Source organism: Zophobas morio, unplaced genomic scaffold (genome assembly GCF_036711695.1).
Source record: "Zophobas morio isolate AGI-343-1 ecotype UQ-CSIRO unplaced genomic scaffold, CSIRO_AGI_Zmor_V1 ptg000012l, whole genome shotgun sequence".
Lineage (NCBI taxonomy): Eukaryota > Metazoa > Arthropoda > Insecta > Coleoptera > Tenebrionidae > Zophobas > Zophobas morio.
Window position 1 is genome coordinate 11,605,396 of NW_026972117.1, and position 21,647 is coordinate 11,627,042.

Here is a 21,647-nt window from a genome sequence, read left to right on the forward strand (position 1 = left end):
AAATCGAAAAACTAAAAAATCTGACAAAATTGGCGAACTGAAAACTGAGAAAAACCTTTCTTGCCAAGCCACGAACTACAAAACTAAATAAGAAAAAGTAACAAACTAAAAAGATCTTTCAGCAAGTAAAAGCCTGCTCAAGGTCGTACTGTAGCCTTTCTGGCGGCGGCTCCTCGCTGTGTGCTGTTGGGGTAGGAACGGTTCAGTGCTCACCAGGATACTTTCGGTACGGTACGGAACGTCCTAGAAAATAAAAAATGGCGTAAAAGGAACATAGGAACTATTCTCACAATTTCAGGATGATTCCTGCACAAGTGATAGTTCTTTCGAGTCCATTCTTACTCTCGGCGGCGGGGTGCGGTTGTCACGAGGTCGCCCGTTCATCGGTGCCCCCGTCGCGGCTTCTATATTCTATCTAATTTCTTATATAAGGCCCAAAGTATTTATATATCCCATAATCTTGACATTTTACCTTATAGTAGAGCCAGAACCATTTGATTTCGTTCTATTTTGAGACATAAATGTGGTCTTGTAATAAACATTATTTTTGTCAAATTTCAGTGATATTATTACTTGTATAAAAGCGATTAACGTTTTCGGACTGTTTCGAAATGAGAATTTAACATTTATTAAACCTCTGTGAGCAATAAACACATAAAATGAAATCACATTTATTAATGTTCGAATGATTTTGTGCGTGCACTGCTTTATTCAAAAATAGGGTTACAGATCCACTTTTATATCAGTGCAGTAGAGTCGACACTCAATTCAAGCGTGGCTTCTTTGAAGGCATAGTTGACGCTTTGATGCCTTCCATGCCTTATGCGTAAAGGGTCAACTTATAGGATCACTCCACTAGAGAGGAAAGCTCCCAAAGCAACAGAAACAAATTTGGGGGATAATAGGACAACTTCCAAAAAATTTTGTTAGTTTCCTGGTTAGATATCATAAAGCCTGTCTGTTCAAGATACAATTATTTTGTCTTGAAAATCGTGTCGAAAATGAGGGTTCTATTATCGATCTATTTAATCTTACCAACTAAAAACTAACCTTAACCTTAGCTGCATTGACCTTAAAACTTTAAAAGACGGTTATGATCCACCGGTAAAATAGGTCAGATGTTAGTAATAAAACTAATGGATTTGCGGCGATTATTCGAAGCCAGGCATAATTTTATGTGGATTTTACCCCAAAACGACGGAAACGAGGAGCTTGTCGTCGCTCTGAAATTAACTCTGTTGTCTCTAAAATTTGTCTAGAGCCGCTATAAATCCTCATATCTCAAGCGCCACCTTGTGGTAGCCGAAACTGGTTTAAAATCATCTACGAGCGAAAAAAATCCAGGAAATGTACCATGTCAAGGTGACAGATGGTTCGATGTCCCAGTTGTAGAGAAAACTCTCTCGTTACACTACTAGACAGTTCGTAATCGAGTGGACAGTGTTAATGAAAAAGCGTCCAACTATTCCGGCTGCGATTTAATTAAACACCCACATTGAATCATTCATGGGTTGCGTCACGTGTCTAACTTATATATAGGAGGGTGCGTCGGACGCCCACAAGTGGTAATTAGAGGAGCCTTGTGTTAGGTAAGTGCTGGTCCTGCTCCGGCAGGATGATGAGCTTGCGCGAATTCTTGGCGCGAATTCTCGTGATCAATAGGACTCCGGAGTCCCGGACTCGAGTGCCACTGCAGTTAGTCTTCCCGGAGCCGCCGTGAGCAGCGGTTACAACTCCACGTTCTTCCATCAACAATCATTCAGTATTCAAAAAGACACCAAATAATCAAAACTCGCTAAGTTGATAAGAGACGACCTGGTCAGAACCTCAGCGCGGATCAGTCGACGCGGTCTTACGAAAATCTGAACGTTCGGAGCAAAAGTACACTAGTGATAGCAACAACAGTGCGAACTTGTCACATTTTAAAAATTCAAATTCTAATTAAAAGCGGCATTCTTCGACGCGGCCTAATTTCACCTAGTAAAGGGCGAATTTGCATACAGATAAGCTCATTTTGGCGGCACACAAAACGCGAAAAACCATCTGTTGATCTGGGGAAAGTTTGTAATTGGGAATGTGCAGCGAGAGTAGAGAGATGTACAAGTTCGAAATGAAATAGAGAAAGTTTTCGGGAAATTCCGTTACACTACAATCTGGCGACAAATGTTTTCTTTTGGACGCTTCTGGGACGCACGAATTTTCCTAAACAAAGCCGCTTCTGCCACAGTGAACTCGAGTAGACGGACACTAATAAACACTTGAATTTTTAATAAAATACGTACCTAAAATTTGTGATATTTTTTCTGTTCTAGTTGTAGTTTTTTATCTGAACCCCTAGCTGATTACTGTAGACATATCAGGAATAGTGCTTCATTGGTAGAATAGTTCAGATCTTTACGAATTTTCTTCTATGAACATTTCTACTTCGTAATACAAATGAATGATAATAATTAGTTATAGTTAGTTGGATGTTTTTGCTATTCTAAGTGTCTTTACTAGTACGGTGTTGTTAATTCTTGCTGTTGTTTATTGATAAGTGAGCAATCTACGGCTGACGAGGAAGTAATTGTGATTCGAACATAGTGATATTTTCCAAAAGTGACGATGAGTTTATCGCGTTCCTGCTTGTCTAACCGGACGATGAATGGAAAGGTAATTATAGTAGATGTAGTACACATAAAATCATAGATAGCTTGTTTATATTTCATAAATTTTTATCATGTTTTAACCAAATTTTACGAGTTATTACCGGCCATTGTTGGTCCTAAAACGATGTGTACGTAAATGTTTTCTAACCATTTTAATGCCCACTTTTGTACTCTTGTAAAGGAACCCTTAAAATATTTTAAGCGAGAAATAATTTGGAGAATGTTTTTCCTTAATATTTATTTCTTTTTAATAACCACCCTACCTTTCAAGCTAAAACCAACGGCATTTACAGAATTTGTATGTGACAAACTGTGTATATTTATAATATCGGATGAAGTTCGTCATTTTTGTTAAAGCTTTTTCCAGTCAAGAATGAAATTGTAAGCGCGCTTTTTATAAATATTTGTATCTGAGTAGGATGTTCCTGAGAGTGCTTAATGATACAGTCGAAAACTCGTGTAACCGGGGAAGAAAGCTCTGTAAAAAAGGCCCGCAAAAGCCAAAAATAAATTGCCTGTTATTTCGCAAACTGACACGAAAATAATGAGTGTACATTAAACCATTTGAAACAAAAGGGGCATTTATCCCTGAAGAAAATGTCCATGTTCGTTGCTAAATGGGTAATTTTTGCAAGAGTAACACATTGTGTTTTTTGTAACTGAAGTTCACTTATAATATATTTTTTTTATTTCATACTTCAAACTGTTTAAAATTGTTTCACACTAAATATTTCACACTTCCACTACTATATTCTCCGGGTGCTGCCTTAACAATCTGATCAACATGTCTTCTCCAGACTACCTTATTTAAAAAAGGAATTGAACATAGATAAGTCCGATCACTTAATCTTTTATCTATTTTACCTTTGATCCACTTATTTATCTTGCAAGTATCTCTCGAAATTTATGAACTATTTCCACTCTTGTCTTTGTTTTAAATTTTAGATTCTACCGCTTCTCAAATCCGAATTTAGTTCCCATTTTACAGTGAATAAAATAAGTCGGTGAAGTGAAGACAGAAGGTGGGCGGAGCTAAGTTTGGCTCCTTACAGAGTCTTATAATCAAGCATCTGCCCGCCCACCCGCCCGCCTCGTGATTCTAGTGATCACTTTTCCTTTGATAAACCTATTAAGTAAATTGTTGCTGAGAAAATAGATTAATAAATTGTAAACAAAACATCCATAAAGTGTTAAGCTCGTGTTAGATAAGCATACGAGACGTGAGAATTACTGATTCTCCTCCCACTCGCACAAGCTCCACCTTAATAAATCATTTCAGTGGTCTGAAGAATATGGGCGGTGTTTACAATTATACCTCATTGTGTTTACTTTATAATTATGATTTTTAAATATGTCTATGTAAACGCGGCAAATTCAGTTTTTGAATAAAAATCAAAATTTTCTAAAAAAAATGTAGCTCTAGGTTCAGTCAATATAAAATCCAGCTTTCGTCTCAGGACCAATAAAACGAGTTATCAAAACGGAGTAAGGGTGGGTGGGTGGGGCCACTTTGGCTTTGTATTAAATTTTAGATTCTGTCGCTTGTCAAATCAGAATTTGGTTTCCATTTTACAGCGAATAAAATAAGTCAGTGAAATGGAGAAAGGAGGTGGGCGGAGCTAAGTTTGGCTTCTTCCTACAGAGTCTTCTAATCAAGCATTTGCCCGCCCGTCTCTTGATTCTACTGATCAATTTGCTCATTCTCAAATCGTTTGAACCGTTGGTGAGATAAATAAATTGTAAAAAAAAAGCTTTCTTAAAGGATTAAGCTGGTTTTAAATAAGCATACGGAACGTGAGAATTATGTTTAAAAAGCAGTATTACTGATTCTCCTCCCACTCGTACAAGCTCCACCTTAATGAATTATTTCATTGGCCTGAGAACAGGGGCGGCGTTTACAATTATACCTCATTGTGTCAACTTTATAATTATAATTTTTAAATATATCTATGTAAAAGGTGGCTGAAAATTCGTGTTTTCAATAAAAATTAAAATTTTATTAAAAAAATGTAGTTCTAGTGTCTATTATTTGTCAATATAAAATCCAACGTCCGTCTCAAAGCCAATAAAAGGAATTTTCCAAACAGAGTAAGGGTGGGAGGGTGGGGTCAGTTTTGACTTTGTTTTAAATTTTAGATCTAACCGCTTTTCAAATTAGAATTTAGTTTTCATTTTACAATGGATAAAATAAGTCAGTGAAGTGGAGAAAAGAGGTGGGCGGGGCTATGTTGGGCTTATTTTTACATAGTCTTATAATCAAGCATTTGCCCGCCCACCCGCCCGCCTCTTCATTCTAGTGACCACTTTTCTCTTTGTTTAACCTGTTAAAAAATAAATAAATAAATTGTAAATAAAGCATCCATAAGATATTCGGCTGGTGTCAAAGAAGCACACGGGTCGTGAAAATTATGTTTAAGAAGTAGTATTATTGATTCTCCTCCCACTCGCACAAGCTCCACCTTAATAAATCATTTCATTGGCCTGAAGAATGTGGCCGTTGTTTACGATTATACCTCATTGTGTCTCCTTTATAATTATGAAATTTAAATTCAAATTCGGTTTTCGAATAAAAATCAAAATTTTCTAAAAAAAATGTAGCTCTAGATTCAGTCAATATAAAATCCAGCTTCCGTCTCAAGATCAATAAAATGAGTTATCAGAACAGAGTAAGTCTGGGAGGGTGGGACCTTTTTGGCTTTGTATTAAATTTTAGATTGTACCGCTTTTCAGGAGGTGGGCGGAGCTAAGATTGACTTCTTACAGAGTCTTACAATCAAGCATCTGCCCGCCCACCCGCCCACCTTTGATTTTAGTGGCCACTTTTTTCATTGTTAAACCTATCAAATAGTTAAACGCTGGCTGCAAATTCGTTTTTCAAATAAAAATCAAAATTTCATTAAAAAAATATACTTCTAGATTCTATTATTTGTCAATATAAAATCCAACTTCCGTCTCAAGGCTAATAAAAGGAGTTTTCCAAACACAGTCTGGGGCCACTTTTGACTTTGTTTTAAATTTTAGATTCTGTCGATTGTCAAATCAGAATTTGGTTCCCATTTTACAGCGAATAAAATAAGTCAGTGAAATGGAGAAAGGAGGTGGGCGGAGCTAAGTTTGGCTTCTTCCTACAGAGTCTTATAATCAAGCATTTGCCCGCCCGTCTCTTGATTCTACTGATCAATTTGCTCATTATTAAACCGTTTGAACCGTTGGTGAAAAGATAGATAAATAAATCGTAAAAGAAAGCTTTCTTAAAGGATTAAGCTGGTTTTAAATAAGCATACGGGACGTGAGAATTATGTTTAAAAAGCAGTATTACTGATTCTCCTCCCACTCGTACAAGCTCCACCTTAATGAATTATTTCATTGGCCGGAGAACAGAGGCGGTGTTTACAATTATACATACCTCATTGTGTCTACTTTATAATTATGATTTTTAAATATATCTATGTAAACAGTGGCTGAAAATTCGTGTTTCTAATAAAAATTAAAATTTTATTAAAAAAATGTAGTTTTAGTGTCTATTATTTGTCAATATAAAATCCAACTTCCGTCTCAGGGCCAATAAAAGAAATTTTCCAGACAGAGTAATTGTGGGAGGGTGGGGTCAGTTTTGATTTTGTTTTAAATTTTAGCTCTCACCACTTTTCAAATTAGAATTTAGTTTTCATTTTACAATGGATAAAATAAGTCAGTGAAGTGGAGAAAAGAGGTGGGCGGGGCTATGGTTGGCTTCTTTTTACAGTCTTATAATCAAGCATTTGGCCGCCCACCCGCCCGCCTCTTGATTCAGTGACCACTTTTCTCTTTGTTTAACCTGTTAAAAAATAAATAAATAAATTGTAAATAAAGCATCCATAAGATATTCGGCTGGTGTCAAAGAAGCACACGGGTCGTGAAAATTATGTTTAAGAAGTAGTATTATTGATTCTCCTCCCACTCGCACAAACTCCACCTTAATAAATCATTTCATTGGCCTGAAGAATGTGGCCGTTGTTTACAATTATACCTCATTGTGTCTACTTTATAATTATGAAATTTAAATTCAAATTCAGTTTTCGAATAAAAATCAAAATTTTCTAAAAAAAATGTAGCTCTAGATTCAGTCAATATAAAATCCAGCTTCCGTCTCAAGATCAATAAAATGAGTTATCAGAACAGAGTAAGTCTGGGAGGGTGGGGCCTCTTTGGCTTTGTATTAAATTTTAGATTGTACCGCTTTTCAGGAGGTGGGCGGAGCTAAGATTGACTTCTTACAGAGTCTTATAATCAAGCATCTGCCCGCCCACCCGCCCACCTTTGATTTTAGTGACCACTTTTATCATTGTTAAACCTATTAAATAGTTAAACGCTGGCTGCAAATTCGTTTTTCAAATAAAAATCAAAATTTCAGTAAAAAAATTTACTTCTAGATTCTATTTGTCAATATAAAATCCAACTTCCGCCTGAAGGTCAATGAAAGGAGTTTTCCAAACACAGTAAGGGGGGAGGGTGGAGCTACTTTTGACTTTGTTTTAAATTTTAGATTCTGTCGCTTGTCAAATCAGAATTTGGTTTCCATTTTACAGCGAATAAAATAAGTCAGTTAAATGGAGAAAGGAGGTGGGCGGAGCTAAGTTTGGCTTTTTCCTACAGAGTCTTATAATCAAGCATTTGCCCGCCCGTCTCTTGATTCTACTGATCAATTTGCTCATTCTCAAATCGTTTGAACCGTTGGTGAGATAAATAAATTGTAAAAAAAAGCTTTCTTAAAGGATTAAGCTGGTTTTAAATAAGCATACGGAACGTGAGAATAAAGTTTAAAAAGCAGTATTACTGATTCTCCTCCCACTCGTACAAGCTCCACCTTAATGAATTATTTCATTGGCCGGAGAACAGGGGCGGCGTTTACAATTATACCTCATTGTGTCAGCTTTATAATTATGGTTTTTAAATATATCTTATGCAAATGCTTGCGACAAATTCGTTTTTTGAATAAAAATCATAATTTCATAAAAAAAATGTAGTTCCAGATTCTGTTATTTGTCAATGTAAAATCCAACTTCCGTCTCAGGGCCAATAAAAGGAGTTTTCCAAAGAGAGTAGGGGCGGGAGGGTGGGGCCACTTTTGACTTTATGTTAAATTTTAGTATCTGTCGCTTGTCAAATCAGATTTGCTTCCCATTTTACAGTGAATAAAATAAGTCAGTGAAATAGAGAAAAGAAGCGGGCGGAGCTAAGTTTGGTTGCTTTCTACAGAGTCTTACAATCAAGCATTTGCCCGCCCACCCGCCCATCTCTTGATTCCAGTGACCAATTTGCTCTTTCTTAAACCATATGAACGGTTAGAGAGAAAATAGATAAATAAATTGTAAAAAAAGCGTACTTAAAGGATGGAGCTGGTTTTAAATAAGCATACGGGACGTGAGAATTATGTTGATAAAGCAGTATTCCTGATTCTCCTCCCACTCGCACAAGCCCCACCTTAATAAATTATTTCATTGGCCGTAGAAGAGGAGCGGTGTTTACAATTATACCTCATTGTGTTTACTTTATAATTATGGTGTTTAAATATATCTTGTATAAATGCTTCCGGCAAATTCGTTTTTTGAATAAAAATCACAATTTCATAAAAAAAATGTAGTTCTAGATTCTGTTATTTGTCAATGTAAAATCCAACTTCCGTCTTAGGGCCAATAAAAGGAGTTTTCCAAACAGAGTAGGGGCGGGAGGGAGGGTCCACTTTTGACTTTGTGTTAAATTTTAGATTCTGTCGCTTGTCAAATCAGATTTGCTTCCCATTTTGCAGTGAATAAAATAAGTCAGTGAAATGGAGAAAAGAGGCGGGCGGAGCTAAGTTTGGCTGCTTTCTGCAGAGTCTTATAATCAAGCATTTGCCCGCCCACCCGCCCGTCTCTTGATTCTAGTGACCAATTTGCTCTTTCTTAAACCACGTGAACGGTTGGTGAGAAAATAGATAAATAAATTGTAAAAAAAGCTTACTTGAAGGATTAAGCTAATTTTAAATAAGCATACGGTACGTAAGAATTATGTTGAAAAAGCAGTATTACTGATACTCCTCCCACTCGCACAAGCTCCACCTTAATAAATTATTTCATTGGCCGTAGAAGAGGGGCGGTGTTTACAATTATACCTGAGTGTGTCTACTTTATAATTATGGTTTTTAAATATATCTCATGTAAATGCTTGCGGTAAATAAAAATCATAATTTCATAAAAAAAATGTAGTTCCAGATTCTGTTATTTGTCAATGTAAAATCGAACTTCCGTCTCAGGGCCAATAATAAGAGTTTTCCAAACAGAGTAGGGGCGGGAGGGTATGGCCACTTTTGACTCTGTGTTAAATTGTAGATTCTGTCGCTTGTCAAATCAGATTTGGTTCCCTTTTTACAGTGAACAAAATAAGTCAGTATAATGGAGAAAAGAGGTGGGCGGAGCTAAGTTTGGCTGCTTTCTAAAGAGTCTTATAATCAAGCATTTGCCCGCCCACCCGCCCGTCTCTTGATTCTAGTGACCAATTTTCTCTTTCTTAAACCAGGTGAACGGTTGGTGAGAAAATAGATAAATAAATTGTAAAAAAAGCTTACTTAAAGGATTGAGCTGGTTTTAAATAAGCATACGGGAAGTGAGAATTATGTTGAAAAATCAGTATTACTGATACTCCTCCCACTCGCACAAGCTCCACCTTAATAAATTATTTCATTGGCCGTAGAAGAGGGGCGGCGTTTACAATTATACTTCATTGTGTCCACTTTATAATTATGGTTTTTAAATATATCTTATGTAAATGCTTGCGGCAAATTCGTTTTTTGAATAAAAATCACAATTTCATAAAAAAAATGTTCTAGATTCTGTTATTTGTCAATGTAAAATCCAACTTCCGTCTTAAGGCCAATAAAAGGAGTTTTCCAAACAGAGTAGGGGCGGGAGGGTGGGGCCACTTTTGACTGTGTGTTAAGTTTTAGGTTCTGTCGCTTGTCAAATCAGATTTGCTTCCCATTTTACAATGAATAAAATAACTCAGTGAAATGGAGAAAAGAGGTGGGCGGAGCTAAGTTTGGCTGCTTTCTAAAGAGTCTTATAATCAAGCATTTGCCCGCCCACCCGCCCGTCTCTTGATTCTAGTGACCAATTTTCTCTTTCTTAAACCAGGTGAACGGTTGGTGAGAAAATAGATAAATAAATTGTAAAAAAAGCTTACTTAAAGGATTGAGCTTGTTTTAAATAAGCATACGGGACGTGAGAATTATGTTTAAAAAGCAGTATTCCTGTCTCCTCCCACTCGCACAAGCTCCACCTTAATAAATTATTTCATTGGCCGTAGAAGAGGGGCGGTGTTTACAATTATACCTCATTGTGTCTACTTTATAATTATGGTTTTTAAATATATCTTATGTAAATGCTTGCGACAAATTCGTTTTTTGAATAAAAATCATAATTTCATAAAAAAATGTAGTTCTAGATTCTGTTATTTGTCAATGTAAAATCCAACTTCCGACTCAGGGCCAATAAAAGAAGTTTTCCAAACGGAGTAGTGGCGGGAGGGTGGGGCCACCTTTGACTTTGTGTTAAATTTTAGATTCTGTCGTTTGTCAAATCAGATTTGCTTCCCATTTTATAGGGATTCTGGATTCTGGATTCTTAAATTATGGGGGCTGACCGTAGCCAGCCGGCACTTAGGCCTCGCCTTTGGGCCCATTGTACCTTCCCCAAGTCCATATCAGGGTGTTTTCCCGCTCCTCTACTCGTCAAGCCACCCAACTGCTTGAATGTACTTGAGTAATGCAGAGGGTGGAAACTCCCTGATATTTGCCATACTAGGCCAGATGTCCCCTAGTATGGATTCCCTGTAGGAGGCTAGGGCTGGACACTCACGAAGAATGTGCTCAGCTGTTTCCTCTTCTTCATTGCATCCACGACAGATTGGGTCTGTTACCACCCCTATCGTATGTAGATGTTTGTTAAACTGGTAATGTCCCGTAAGGAATCCTACCAGTTTACGCAGTTTGTCCCTTGAAAGTGAGAGATAAAATTTCGTCAACTTACGGTCTGGTGTCGCCATACAAGCTCTACTATGCCGACAGCTGCTCAATTTCACCCATATCTGCTCATGGCGTCTCTGGGTATATTGCTTTACGAGTTCGTTCGAGAGGGCGACCGAAGGCGTGATTGCCGGTTCGGGTCCCCAGAAGGGCATGCGCGCGGCTCGCTTCGCCATCTCATCTGCCCTCTCGTTTCCTTCGTTGCCACTGTGTCCTTTGATCCAACAAAGTTCCACACTATTCCTCTGCGTTACATACTTTAGCGTTTGTCTGCACTCCCAAACCAGCCCGGATCGAACCATACAGCTGTCCAGGGCTAGTAGTGCAGACTTGCTGTCAGTAAGTATGCGTATTGATTTGTTGCCGATTTCACGTTCAGCAATGATTCTAGCTCCCAGCATTATTCCCATCAGTTCTGTTTGTAAGACAGACGTGTGGGTGCCGAGAGGTACACTGATTTGTGCGTTCAGTTGTTCGGAGTAGATGCCGGCTCCTGAACCACTATCTGTTTTGGCACCATCGACATAGATTTCTATGTCGGCTCGTCCTTCTGAATTATCATTCATTGATATTCTATATGCCTTCTCATATATTAATTTTGTGCCCATTCGGTCACACCCCATCCTTAACAAGGGTATTCTGTTGAACGCCTCCGTTAAGATCCGAGTGTGCTTCGTTGTGCGGCCTTGCTTGTTCCATACTCCCAGAGAGTGAAGTCTTAGAGACGTCGTCATTGCCGCTTCCTCTATGTAAAGGTTAAGAGGTGCTAAGCAAAGAAGAGTCTCCAGAGCCGCTGTGGGAGTGGTCCTCATTGCTCCTGTAACACTGAGACACGCCATTCTCTGAACGTGTTCAAGTTGTAGGGCTGTTGTTTTTTGTCTGGCTCTGGGCCACCAAACTAAAGCTCCATAGCACAGCATCGGTCTGACTATTGCCGTGTAGATCCAGAGGGCGATCTTGGGATTTAAACCCCACGACCTTCCCACCACCCTACGACATTGCCAAAGAGCCGAGCGTGCCTTTTCTACTTTATCATCTACATGCTTCTTCCAATTCAGTCGCCAGTCCAATACAACTCCCAGGTATTTGACTTCGTCCGAAAGTTGGAGCGTTGTGTTAAATATTTTTGGCATCTGTAGTGTACCAATTTTCCTTTTCCTGGTGAACAGGATTAGTTTCGTCTTTTCTCCATTAACGGAGAGGGTAGGGTTATAGGGAATAAAATAAGTCAGCGAAATGGAGGAAAGAGGTGGGCGGAGCTAAGTTTGGCTGTTTTCTACAGAGTCTTATAATAAAGCATTTGCCCGCCCACCCGCCCGTCTCCTGTTTCTAGTGACCACTTTCCCTTTGTTAAACCTATTAAATCGTTGCTGAGAAAATACATAAATAAATTGTAAACAAGGCATTTATAAAGTCTTAAGTTCGTGTTAAATAAACATACGGGACGTGAGAATTATGTTTAAAAAGCAATATTCCTGATTCTCCTCCCACTCGCAGAAGCTCCACCTTAATAAATTATTTCATTGGCCGTAGAAGAGGGGCGGTGTTTACAATTATACCTCATTGTGTCTACTTTATAATTATGGTTTTTAAATATATCTTATGTAAATGCTTGCGGCAAATTCGTTTTTTGAATAAAAATCATAATTTCAAAAAAAAAATGTAGTTCTTGATTCTGTTATTTGTCTATGTAAAATCCAACTTCCGTATCAGGACCAATAAAAGGGGTTTTCCAAACAGAGTAAGGGCGGGAGGGTGGGGCCACTTTTGACTTTGTGTTAAATTTTACATTCTGTCGCTTGTCAAATCAGATTTGCTTCCCATTTTACAGCGAATAAAATAAGTCAGTGAAATGGAGAAAAGAGGTGGGCGGAGCTAAGTTTGGCTTCTTACAGAGTTTTATAATCAAGCATCTGCCCGCCCACCCGCCCGCCTCTTGATTCTACTGACCACTTTTCTCTTTGTTAAACCAATTAAATAGTTGACGAGAAAATAGATAAATAAATTGTAAAAAAAGCTTACTTAAAGGATTGAGCTGGTTTTAAATAAGCATACGGGACGTGAGAATTATGTTGAAAAAGCAGTATTGCTGATATTCCTCCCACTCGCACAAGCTCCACCTTAATAAATTATTTCATTGGTCCAGAGAAAAGGGCGGCATTTGCAATCGTACGTCATTGTATCTACTTTATGATGTTTAAATATTTATTTATAAACAGTGATGGCGAAGTCGTTTTTGGTATAAAAATTATTATTTTTTAACAACATAGGTTCCGTTCCACGTACTCCAGGCTACAATTTTACATTCAACTTTGGGAATAAGATAATGAACTTCTATAAATTTATTAACCGTGATTCGATAATCCGCACAAATTCTAAGACTATCATCTTTTTTAAAAACAGGAACTAAATATGTTCCCCAAATATCATTACCAATCTTTGCAATGATTCCCATGCACTCTAGTTTATTTCTTTTTCTATTAACTCTTTCAAAGCTTCTTGGTTTGCAAAAAGTAGGTTTTAAACTTTTTTTATACTTTAATTTAAATATCTGCATGTTTATATCAATCCAAATTACCTGAAAACAGAGCCTTCGTGTCTTTTAAAATATTAGTGAAATTTTACAAAATTGCAATCAATCGCCATATTTTTCACGAGGACCAACTATTCATCAAGGGATTCATTAAAGCCTTGTTTAATTGTTAAATAAAATTTTGTCAGGTTCAATACCACTCAGGGCCCATAAAATAGGAACTCTTCTTTCATTTTCAGTAAAATTAGCGTCAAAATATTGTTCTTTTCGAGAAAACTTTCCTCATTTCTTAAAAATGGTTCTCGTTCAGTACGTATCAAATTCTTTTTAATCTTCGTCGTCAATTTGTAAAATACTTAAATGAATTAAAACGGAAGTTGATTTTTAATATGTCAAAACTGAATAATTCTCTTTATATTTTATCCACATTATAAAAGTAATTTTTATTTAAAGTGAAGATAAAACGATTCCTGTCTAGTAAATAATTGGCAAGCTCAAGGTGAGCTGTTCGTGTTTCCACGTCAGCAGAACAGACATCTCCGTGAGGCAAAGTATTTTTTTGTGTTTTTGTGTTTATAGACAAATTGAAAAAAAATGCTTATTTACGCATAAAAAATTCCGGAGTTTATTCAAAGCACGAAAACGAAATTTTTATTAAAAAACTGCCGCCGCTTGTTCACGTTTACCAAAAATATTGTTCTTTTTCCTAAAAGTTATTTTTTAAATCACCCGATCGAACAAAAATGTTGACCAAATCACGCCCAACGTAACCCAGCTTCTTTTCACGTCTTTAAAATCTCCATAAAACTTCACCCGAGCAGACGATGGACGTTTCATAAAACTTTCAGCATATCTGGGATGAACTACTGAAATAAATTTTCCGATAAACGAATAAACTTGACCTTCCTCGTGCTTCTCGATTTGTTTATTGTTTTGGAGGTCAGTGTTGAATAACTTGTCAACATGCCAAATTCCTAGGGGGCGAATCCAGTGAGCAATAATTTCCAGTTTCATAACCCAGACATAAAGTCACTCTTTGTTACATGTCTGCAGACAAATGTAATTGGAGTGAAGTTTTACGATGAAGAAATTACTCGGTTTCGTAATTTAGTTGTGTTTAAAATAACGAGCCGGGGCAGGTTTTAATGTAACGTTGTTATATGTTTTACGGAAATAATAAATATTCATAAGGTGGAATTGGGTGCTATCAGCTGAAAGTGAAAAATGGTGGATTCGCGGGACAAATGGGGAATGAGTTGTATTGCGAAACTAAATATCAACAGTCCATTAAATTAACTTTACTGCTTTTTTAGTATTAATGTTTTCGTTTAGCAGTGACTTTATTTGGTGTTTAAAATTGAATTATGTTTCACGTTAACGTTTATTTAATTGGAACTACTCGTCGGAGTCTATAAGTGTATAAAGAAGCTACATGGGTTTGGCGACCTTGACGAAATGATCAATTAGGTGGATTCCAGTTTTGGCATGGCTTGTTTTGTTTGCTATAATAAACCTGGAGGCAATCCGCAGGTCATAAAACAGCGGCTTTGTTGTCTGGTATTTACAATGGGTTAATAACGGTATTACACAATGGGTCCAGCGATGAGGGCCATAAATGGAAACTCAATTTCCACCATAATTGTTCATGACTAATTAATATATATGTAAATATCCCGGTTTTCTATAATAAAACTAAATTATATATGTAGTGGGATTGTAGAAATATTGAATTTCCTACGAAACTTTCAGGATTCTGAAAACTTTTCCAACTCGTAAAAGTTTATCACATATAATGCGGATTTTCATGTAGAGAATTCGCATCGATTTTAAGGAAACTAAAAAAAGTGGAATTTGTTAGCTATTGATGAATTTTTTGCTTTTAGAGAGGATCGTCTCAATTTACAATAATAATTAATGATTGAACCCCACTGAAGTACGTTATTGTTTTAAAATATTTCTAAATTTATTTTAGAATCGATACCCTTAATTTAAAACAATGAGTTTGAATTAATTCGTGCAATAGCAACTGGCAAATGTCACTGTACAAATAAAATGAGAATGAAAAATATGTGAAAATTGATTACCTGAGTTGAAAGATTTGTGCTGTTTTTAAGTCATTTTGCTGGTGAAATTCTGTTTGAAAATGAAATTGTTTAAACTGTCAAAAATTTCATACCGAAAAATTGAGATTTTATAAGAATTGACTAGAAAAACGGCCAAGAAATTAATTTCTATTGAAGATTTGAGATTTTTGAAAAGTTTAGATGATCTGATTCGTTAAATACAACGTGTTGGTGGTTCGAGACAACGATTTGCGAAAAATTGTGCAAAATTCGGTTAGAAAATGATATTTTTTAATTTATCGGGAAAGATTGTTGGAATTTTTGAGAAAATAAAGCCGAAAATAACTTGTACGAATGGAAATTTAGAAGAATATGTCTTTAGGTAATTTACGGAAGGTGCTCTAAAAATAGTAAAAACATATTTTTTATCGAAAAATTGACGTTTGTGAAAAGTTGCCTAAAAATCATGAAAAAATTCTGAAACAAAATTTCGATGACCTGATTCAAAAAATATAACTACTGGTTTAGGACCAAGATTTTCTGAACATTCGGCAAAATTCGGTTTGAAAATGAAAATTTTCAAAAATCTCGAATATTGCCATTTTTCATTTTATCGCTCCTGAAAAAATTTTTGGAGTTTTCGAAGAAATGGTACCGAAAATAACTACTACAAGTGGTAATCTAAACTAAAATGTCTTCAGTTAACTTTCGAAGGGTGCTGGAAAAATGGTCAAAAATTCATTTATACTGAAAAATTGAAATTTTTTAAAAGCTTCCCAAAAATGTTTAAAAAATTCTGAGAAATACATTTCGATGAGCTAATTCGAAAAATATAACGTGTTGATGATCCTGGATCAAGATATTCGAAAAATTTCATTAAATCCAGTTAGAAAATGAAATTTTTGAAATGTGTCGTGAAATTTGTCAGTCGATTCTAGAAAAATTGTTGGAATTTTTGAAGAAATGAAAAATAACTCCAATGAGTGGAAATCAACTAGAAATGTTTCTCGAAAAACGATAAAAAAAATTGAAAAATTGTGACTTTTGAAGTTTACTAAAAATTCCCAAAAAATTTTGGGATATACTTTTCGACGAGTTGATTCGAAATATATAACTAAGATTTTAAAAAAATTGCGTAAAATTTGGCTTGAAAATGAAGTTTTTTAAATAGAAATCTCAAAATGACATTTTTCATTTTATCCTTTCTGGAAATAAAGTTGGAGCTTACAAAAAAATTAAGCTGAAAATAACGTATATAAGTAAAAATCAACATGAAAATGTCTTTAGGTTACTTTCGAAGTGAAAAACGGTAAAAAATAACAAAAATGCGATTTTTCAAAAGTTGTCTAAAAATTTTCAAAAAATTTTGAGAAATACATTTCGACGAGTTAATTCGAAAAATATAACTTGTTGATGTTCCTGGAGCAATATTTTTGTAAAATTCGGTAAAATTCGGTTTGGGAACTAAATTTTTCAAATATCTCGAAGTCAATTTTCATTTTATCGCTTCTGGAAAAATTCTTGGAATTTTTGTGAAAATAAAGCGAAAAATAACTACATTAAGGTGAAATCAACAAGAAAATCTCTGGGAAATTCGCGAAGAGGCTCGAAAGACGATAAAAAATTGAAAAATTGCGATTTTTCAAGTTTACCAAACATCCTCAAAAAATTTTGGGAAATACATTTCGACGAATTGATTTAAAATATATAACTTGTTGATAGTACGGGACCAAGGTTTCATAAAAATTATGTAAAATTTTGTTTGAAAATGAAATTTTTTAATAGGTATCCCAAAAATACTATTTTTCATTTTATTCTTTCCTTTCTGAAAAATATAATTCGGTTTGGGTATTAAAATTTTCAAATATCTTGTAGTCATTTTTCATTTAATCGCTTCAGAAAAAATTCGTGGAATTTTCGAAGACATAAAACAGAAAATAACTTCTATGAGTCGAGAGTTTTAAAAAAAATGTCTTTTGGTATTTTTCGAAGGCTGCTCGAAAGTCATTTGTATTGAAAAATCGACATTTTTGAAAAGCTGTCTAAAAATCGTCAAAAATTCTGAGAAATATCTTTAGACGAGGTGATTCGAAAAATATGGCTTTGACGATCCAGAACCAAGTTTTTCGAAAAATTCTGTACAAAAATTGATTTCACAGTGAACATTTTCAAATATCTAGAAAATTGCCATTTTTCACTCTGGTTTCTGGAAAAATTGTTCGAAATTTCGAAAATAACTTCTACAAGAGTAAATCTAAAAGAAAATGTCTTTAGGAAGTTTTAGAAGGGGGCTCAAAAAACAGTAAAAAAATCATGTGCTGGAAGGTATAGAAAAATAGAGATTTTTGAAAAGTTGCCTAAAAATGCTCAAAAAATTCTGGGTAATACATTTTGACGAGCTAATTGGAAAACTAAGTATAACTTGTTGATGGTTCATGACCAAAATTTTTAAAAATTCGGTCGAAAATGATTTTTTCTAAATCCCAAAAATTTTATTCTATATTTTATCGCTTCTGGTAGAATTTTTGAAACTTTCCAAGAAATAAAGCCAAAAATGACTAAAATAAGTGGAAACATCATTTTCAAAATGTGTTCGAAAAACTGTCAAAACAAATTGAAAAACTGGAATTTTTCAAAACTTGTCCAAAAATACAGAGAAAATTCTGGAAAATAGATTTCAATGAGTTCATTCAAAAACATAACGTGTTGATGGTCCTATGAAAACGAAATTTTTCAAAAATCTGGAAAACTTATCATTTTACATTTTGAAGATTCTGGAAAATTGTTGGAATTTTCGAAGAAATGAAGACGAAAGTAACTTCTACGAGTGGAAATCTGAAACGACATCTTTTTAAATAATTTTAAAAGGAGTTCGAAAAAGGTCCAAAAGATTCATTTTCATTGAAAAATTGACATTTTTGAAAAGGAGCCTAAAAATCTTGAAAAAATATTTCTATGAGGTGATACGAAAAATATAAATGACGGTTTAGAAGCAAGATTTTCTAAACATTCGGTAAAATTCGGTTTGAAAATGAAAAGCTTAAAAAAATTCCAATATTATCATGTTGATGAAGCTGGACCAAATTTTCGAAAAATTTTATTATATTCGGTTAGAAAATGAAATTTTTGAAATGCATCTTGAACTTTGTCAGTCTTCGTTTTATGGATTCTGGAAAAATTCTTGGAATTTTTGAAGAAATAAAACCAAAAATAACTACTACAAGTTGAAATCTTAAAAAAAATGCGTTCTGGTAATTTTGGAAGGGTACTTGAAAAGCGACCAAAGAAATCATTTTTTACAGAAAAATTGAGATTTTTGAAGAGTTGTCTAAAATCGTCAAAAATTCTGAAAAGTACATTCAGACGACGGTGATTCGAAAAATATAACTTTGATGGTTCAGGGCCAAGTTTTTCGAAAAATTCTGTACATTTTGATTTGAAAATGAATTTTTTGAAACATCTTGACAATTGCTATTTTTAGTCTATCGCTCCTGTAAAAATCGTTCAAATTTTCGAAGAAATAGAATCCAAAATAACTTTTACAAGTGTTAATGTAAAAGAAAAAGTCTTTAGACAGTTTTCGAAGGCTGCACAAAAGACAGTAAAAAATAATGTCAAGCGCCAGAAGGTAGAAAAAAATAAAGATTTTTGAGAAGTGGTTTAAAAATCCTCAAAAAATTCTGGGAAATACATTTTGATCAACTAATTCGCAAAAAACATAACTTGTTGATGGTTAAGGATCAAGAATAGGAAAAATTTGGGGTGAAAATAAATTTTTATCAATTTAATAGAGATCAATAAGAAAATCTCTTTAGATGAATTTCAAAATGTGTTCGAAAAACGGTCAAAAAGTTGTCAATCCTCAAATGATTCTGGAATATAGATTTCAACGAGTTGATTCAAAAACATAAGATGTTGATCGTCCCGGCAAAAAATGTTCGAACAATTAGCTTTGAATATGAGTTTTTTCAAAAATCTTGATCATTTTACATTTTGAGGATTTTGGATAATTGTTGGAATTTTCGAAGAAAAGAAGGCGAAAGTAACTTCTACAAAAGTAAATATAAAACAACATGTTTTTAAATAATTTTAGGATTTCCAAAAACGTTCAAAAGATTAATTTCTATTGAAAAATTGACATTTTTGGAAAAGTTACATCAAAATCGTCAAAAAATTCTGAAATAAACATTCAGGAGCTGATTCGAAAAACATAATGTGTTGATGATTCCTGACCAAGATGTTTAAAAAAATTCCGAATATGCGGTTAGAAAATGATATTTTTGAAATATCGCAAAAATTGTGAAATTTCATTTGATCGGTCTTGGAAAAAAATGTTTGATTTTCGAAGAAATTAATCCGAAAATATATACAAGCAAGCACAAATCAACAAGAAAACGTCTTTGGACAATTTTCGAATGGCATTCGAAAATCGGTAAAAAAATTGAAAGGTTGGTTTTTTAACAAAATTACGGTTTCACAATAAATTAAATGAAAACTTAGAAATCCGGATATTTTATTTCTTTATTAGCAAACTAAACGTTTTACTTGAGTCGTTGACAACATTTTATTTTTCAGGCATATATATTTTTATTAACCGTAATAACCAAAAAGTAATGACCAATAAAATAAGCATATTTCAGTCACAATGTATGGAATTTAATAGAAATTTGTAGCGATGTAAAACAGCTAGGTGATTAAGAAATATGATGTCATTTGCCTCCATATTGCGTTGTTTTGTCGTATTTTAAAATTTAAATCGGTTAAATATTTTAAATACTTTTTGCGCCTCGTCCGGTCACACATTGATTTTTTGGAAATCCTGGGATGATTTCTGAAAATCATCGTTAAAAAGTGATTTTCTAAATATATTTTGTGGTGATATTGTAAATAATAGATTCTTGATAATTGGTGGTTGATTCAAAAACGTGAACAAAGCGTCAAATTTTGAACCCATTTGAAAACTACATTATGATAAAGTGTATATCCTATTTATTTTAGTTTGTATATTTTAGGTAATGGACGTATTTAAAACATAATGGAATAGTGGTGTAATGTGCTTTTATAAATGTTATAAATGTCCATTAAGTAACATTGTGTTTTCAGCTGCAAGTGAGAAATGGTGGATGCGCCGGGAAAACATGAACAAAATTACATTTTAGCAAACTAAACTAACTAAATGCTTATTCGTGCTAACTAAACATTGTACATAACTTTTAATAGTTTTAAACTGTGTTCACGCTTTTATCGTTAAAGCACAGGACCTGCTATACCAACTTTTGTTTACTTTGTTTGTGAGTTTTTAATACTTAGTGAACAATTATGAAAGTTGCGAATTTGAGCATTTATCTCCTCAGGCTAGATCGCACCCGTCGACTTATTTCTAATAATTCCAACTCAATAAAATTGTCGCAACACCGCTTTTATCGTCGCAACGTCCAAATAAAACTAAACATTTGGCAGCTTTTCAGCTAATTTGAATTTTTCTGGATCAGGCAACTCATTGTCTGAAGGGTGGAATCCATTTTCATATTAAATTAGCCATCTGAGGGAGCGGGATCGAATAAATTAACATCCAAATACCTCCTCGTTTCCCATCACAGCCTCAAAGCAAAAATTTCACTCTCGTACATTAATTTTAATTTAATCATGTTTTTGTTTATTTCACTTTCGAGCAAAACAACATATAATTAAATTCGTCATCCACTTGGCTCGCGGAGCAGGGAGACAAGTTGAAGGTGAAAGGAAGTTTTTGGCGCTTCCGAGATAATTTAATTGTGCCACCTGATTTATATTCCGCTTTGGAGGGAAAAATCGTTTGGAAGGTTGATATCAAAGGCTGTTTTACTGTTTGACATTTCAGCGAGAGGAAGTTGCAGCCGTTTTTTCCGTGTGCTCTTTGGTTCTTAGGTCGTTATCTATCAAGTAGCGAAAATCTGGAAATCTTATTTGCAATTCAAGTTTGCTGCGGCCGCTGGCTCGGAATGGACACAAAAAGCGGCGGTTTTTTATTCTGGGGGCGGCGTATGTTGTTGGTGGGTGGAGTGTTGTGTAAACATTTTGGCTGACGATGTCGTTGGAGTCGAGTTCTAGCGTTTTTCGAAAGTTCCGCATAAAAAGCTGGATTGTGCCAGTATTAATTTATTGTAGCAATTTTTTCTTAATATTAATACTCCCAGTGATTTGTATGTCCATTTTTGAAGAAAATTTGATCACCTGAGGTGAAATATCCTCTATAGATCTATCTTCAGTTAGATCTAACATTAAGTTGTCGCACACTAAATTTAAATGCAGATAACAAGTACGAGCAATCAATAAACATGACGTCTTTGTTCAAGAGAGTGAACTTTAAAGTGTTGTGGTAG

The 21,647-nt window shown here is 34.8% G+C and overlaps 1 protein-coding gene across 7 annotated transcripts in view; it reads left to right on the forward strand.

The window, feature by feature from the left end:
- Positions 1 to 21,647, forward strand: part of LOC135127780 (alpha-catulin) — a 264,914-nt gene that overhangs the window by 96,719 nt on the left and 146,548 nt on the right. The window contains exons 1-2 of one of the 7 annotated variants that reach the window (XM_064054389.1): positions 1,721 to 2,427; positions 2,538 to 2,652. The exons of 4 other annotated variants lie outside the window; for them this stretch is intronic. In XM_064054389.1, coding sequence (XP_063910459.1) covers positions 2,605 to 2,652 — 48 coding nt within the window. In that variant the 5' untranslated portion in view covers positions 1,721 to 2,427; positions 2,538 to 2,604. Of the gene's footprint in view, positions 1 to 1,720; positions 2,428 to 2,537; positions 2,653 to 21,647 lie in introns of those variants that run through there. 2 more of the 7 variants (XM_064054390.1, XM_064054391.1) reach the window with 2 other exon arrangements.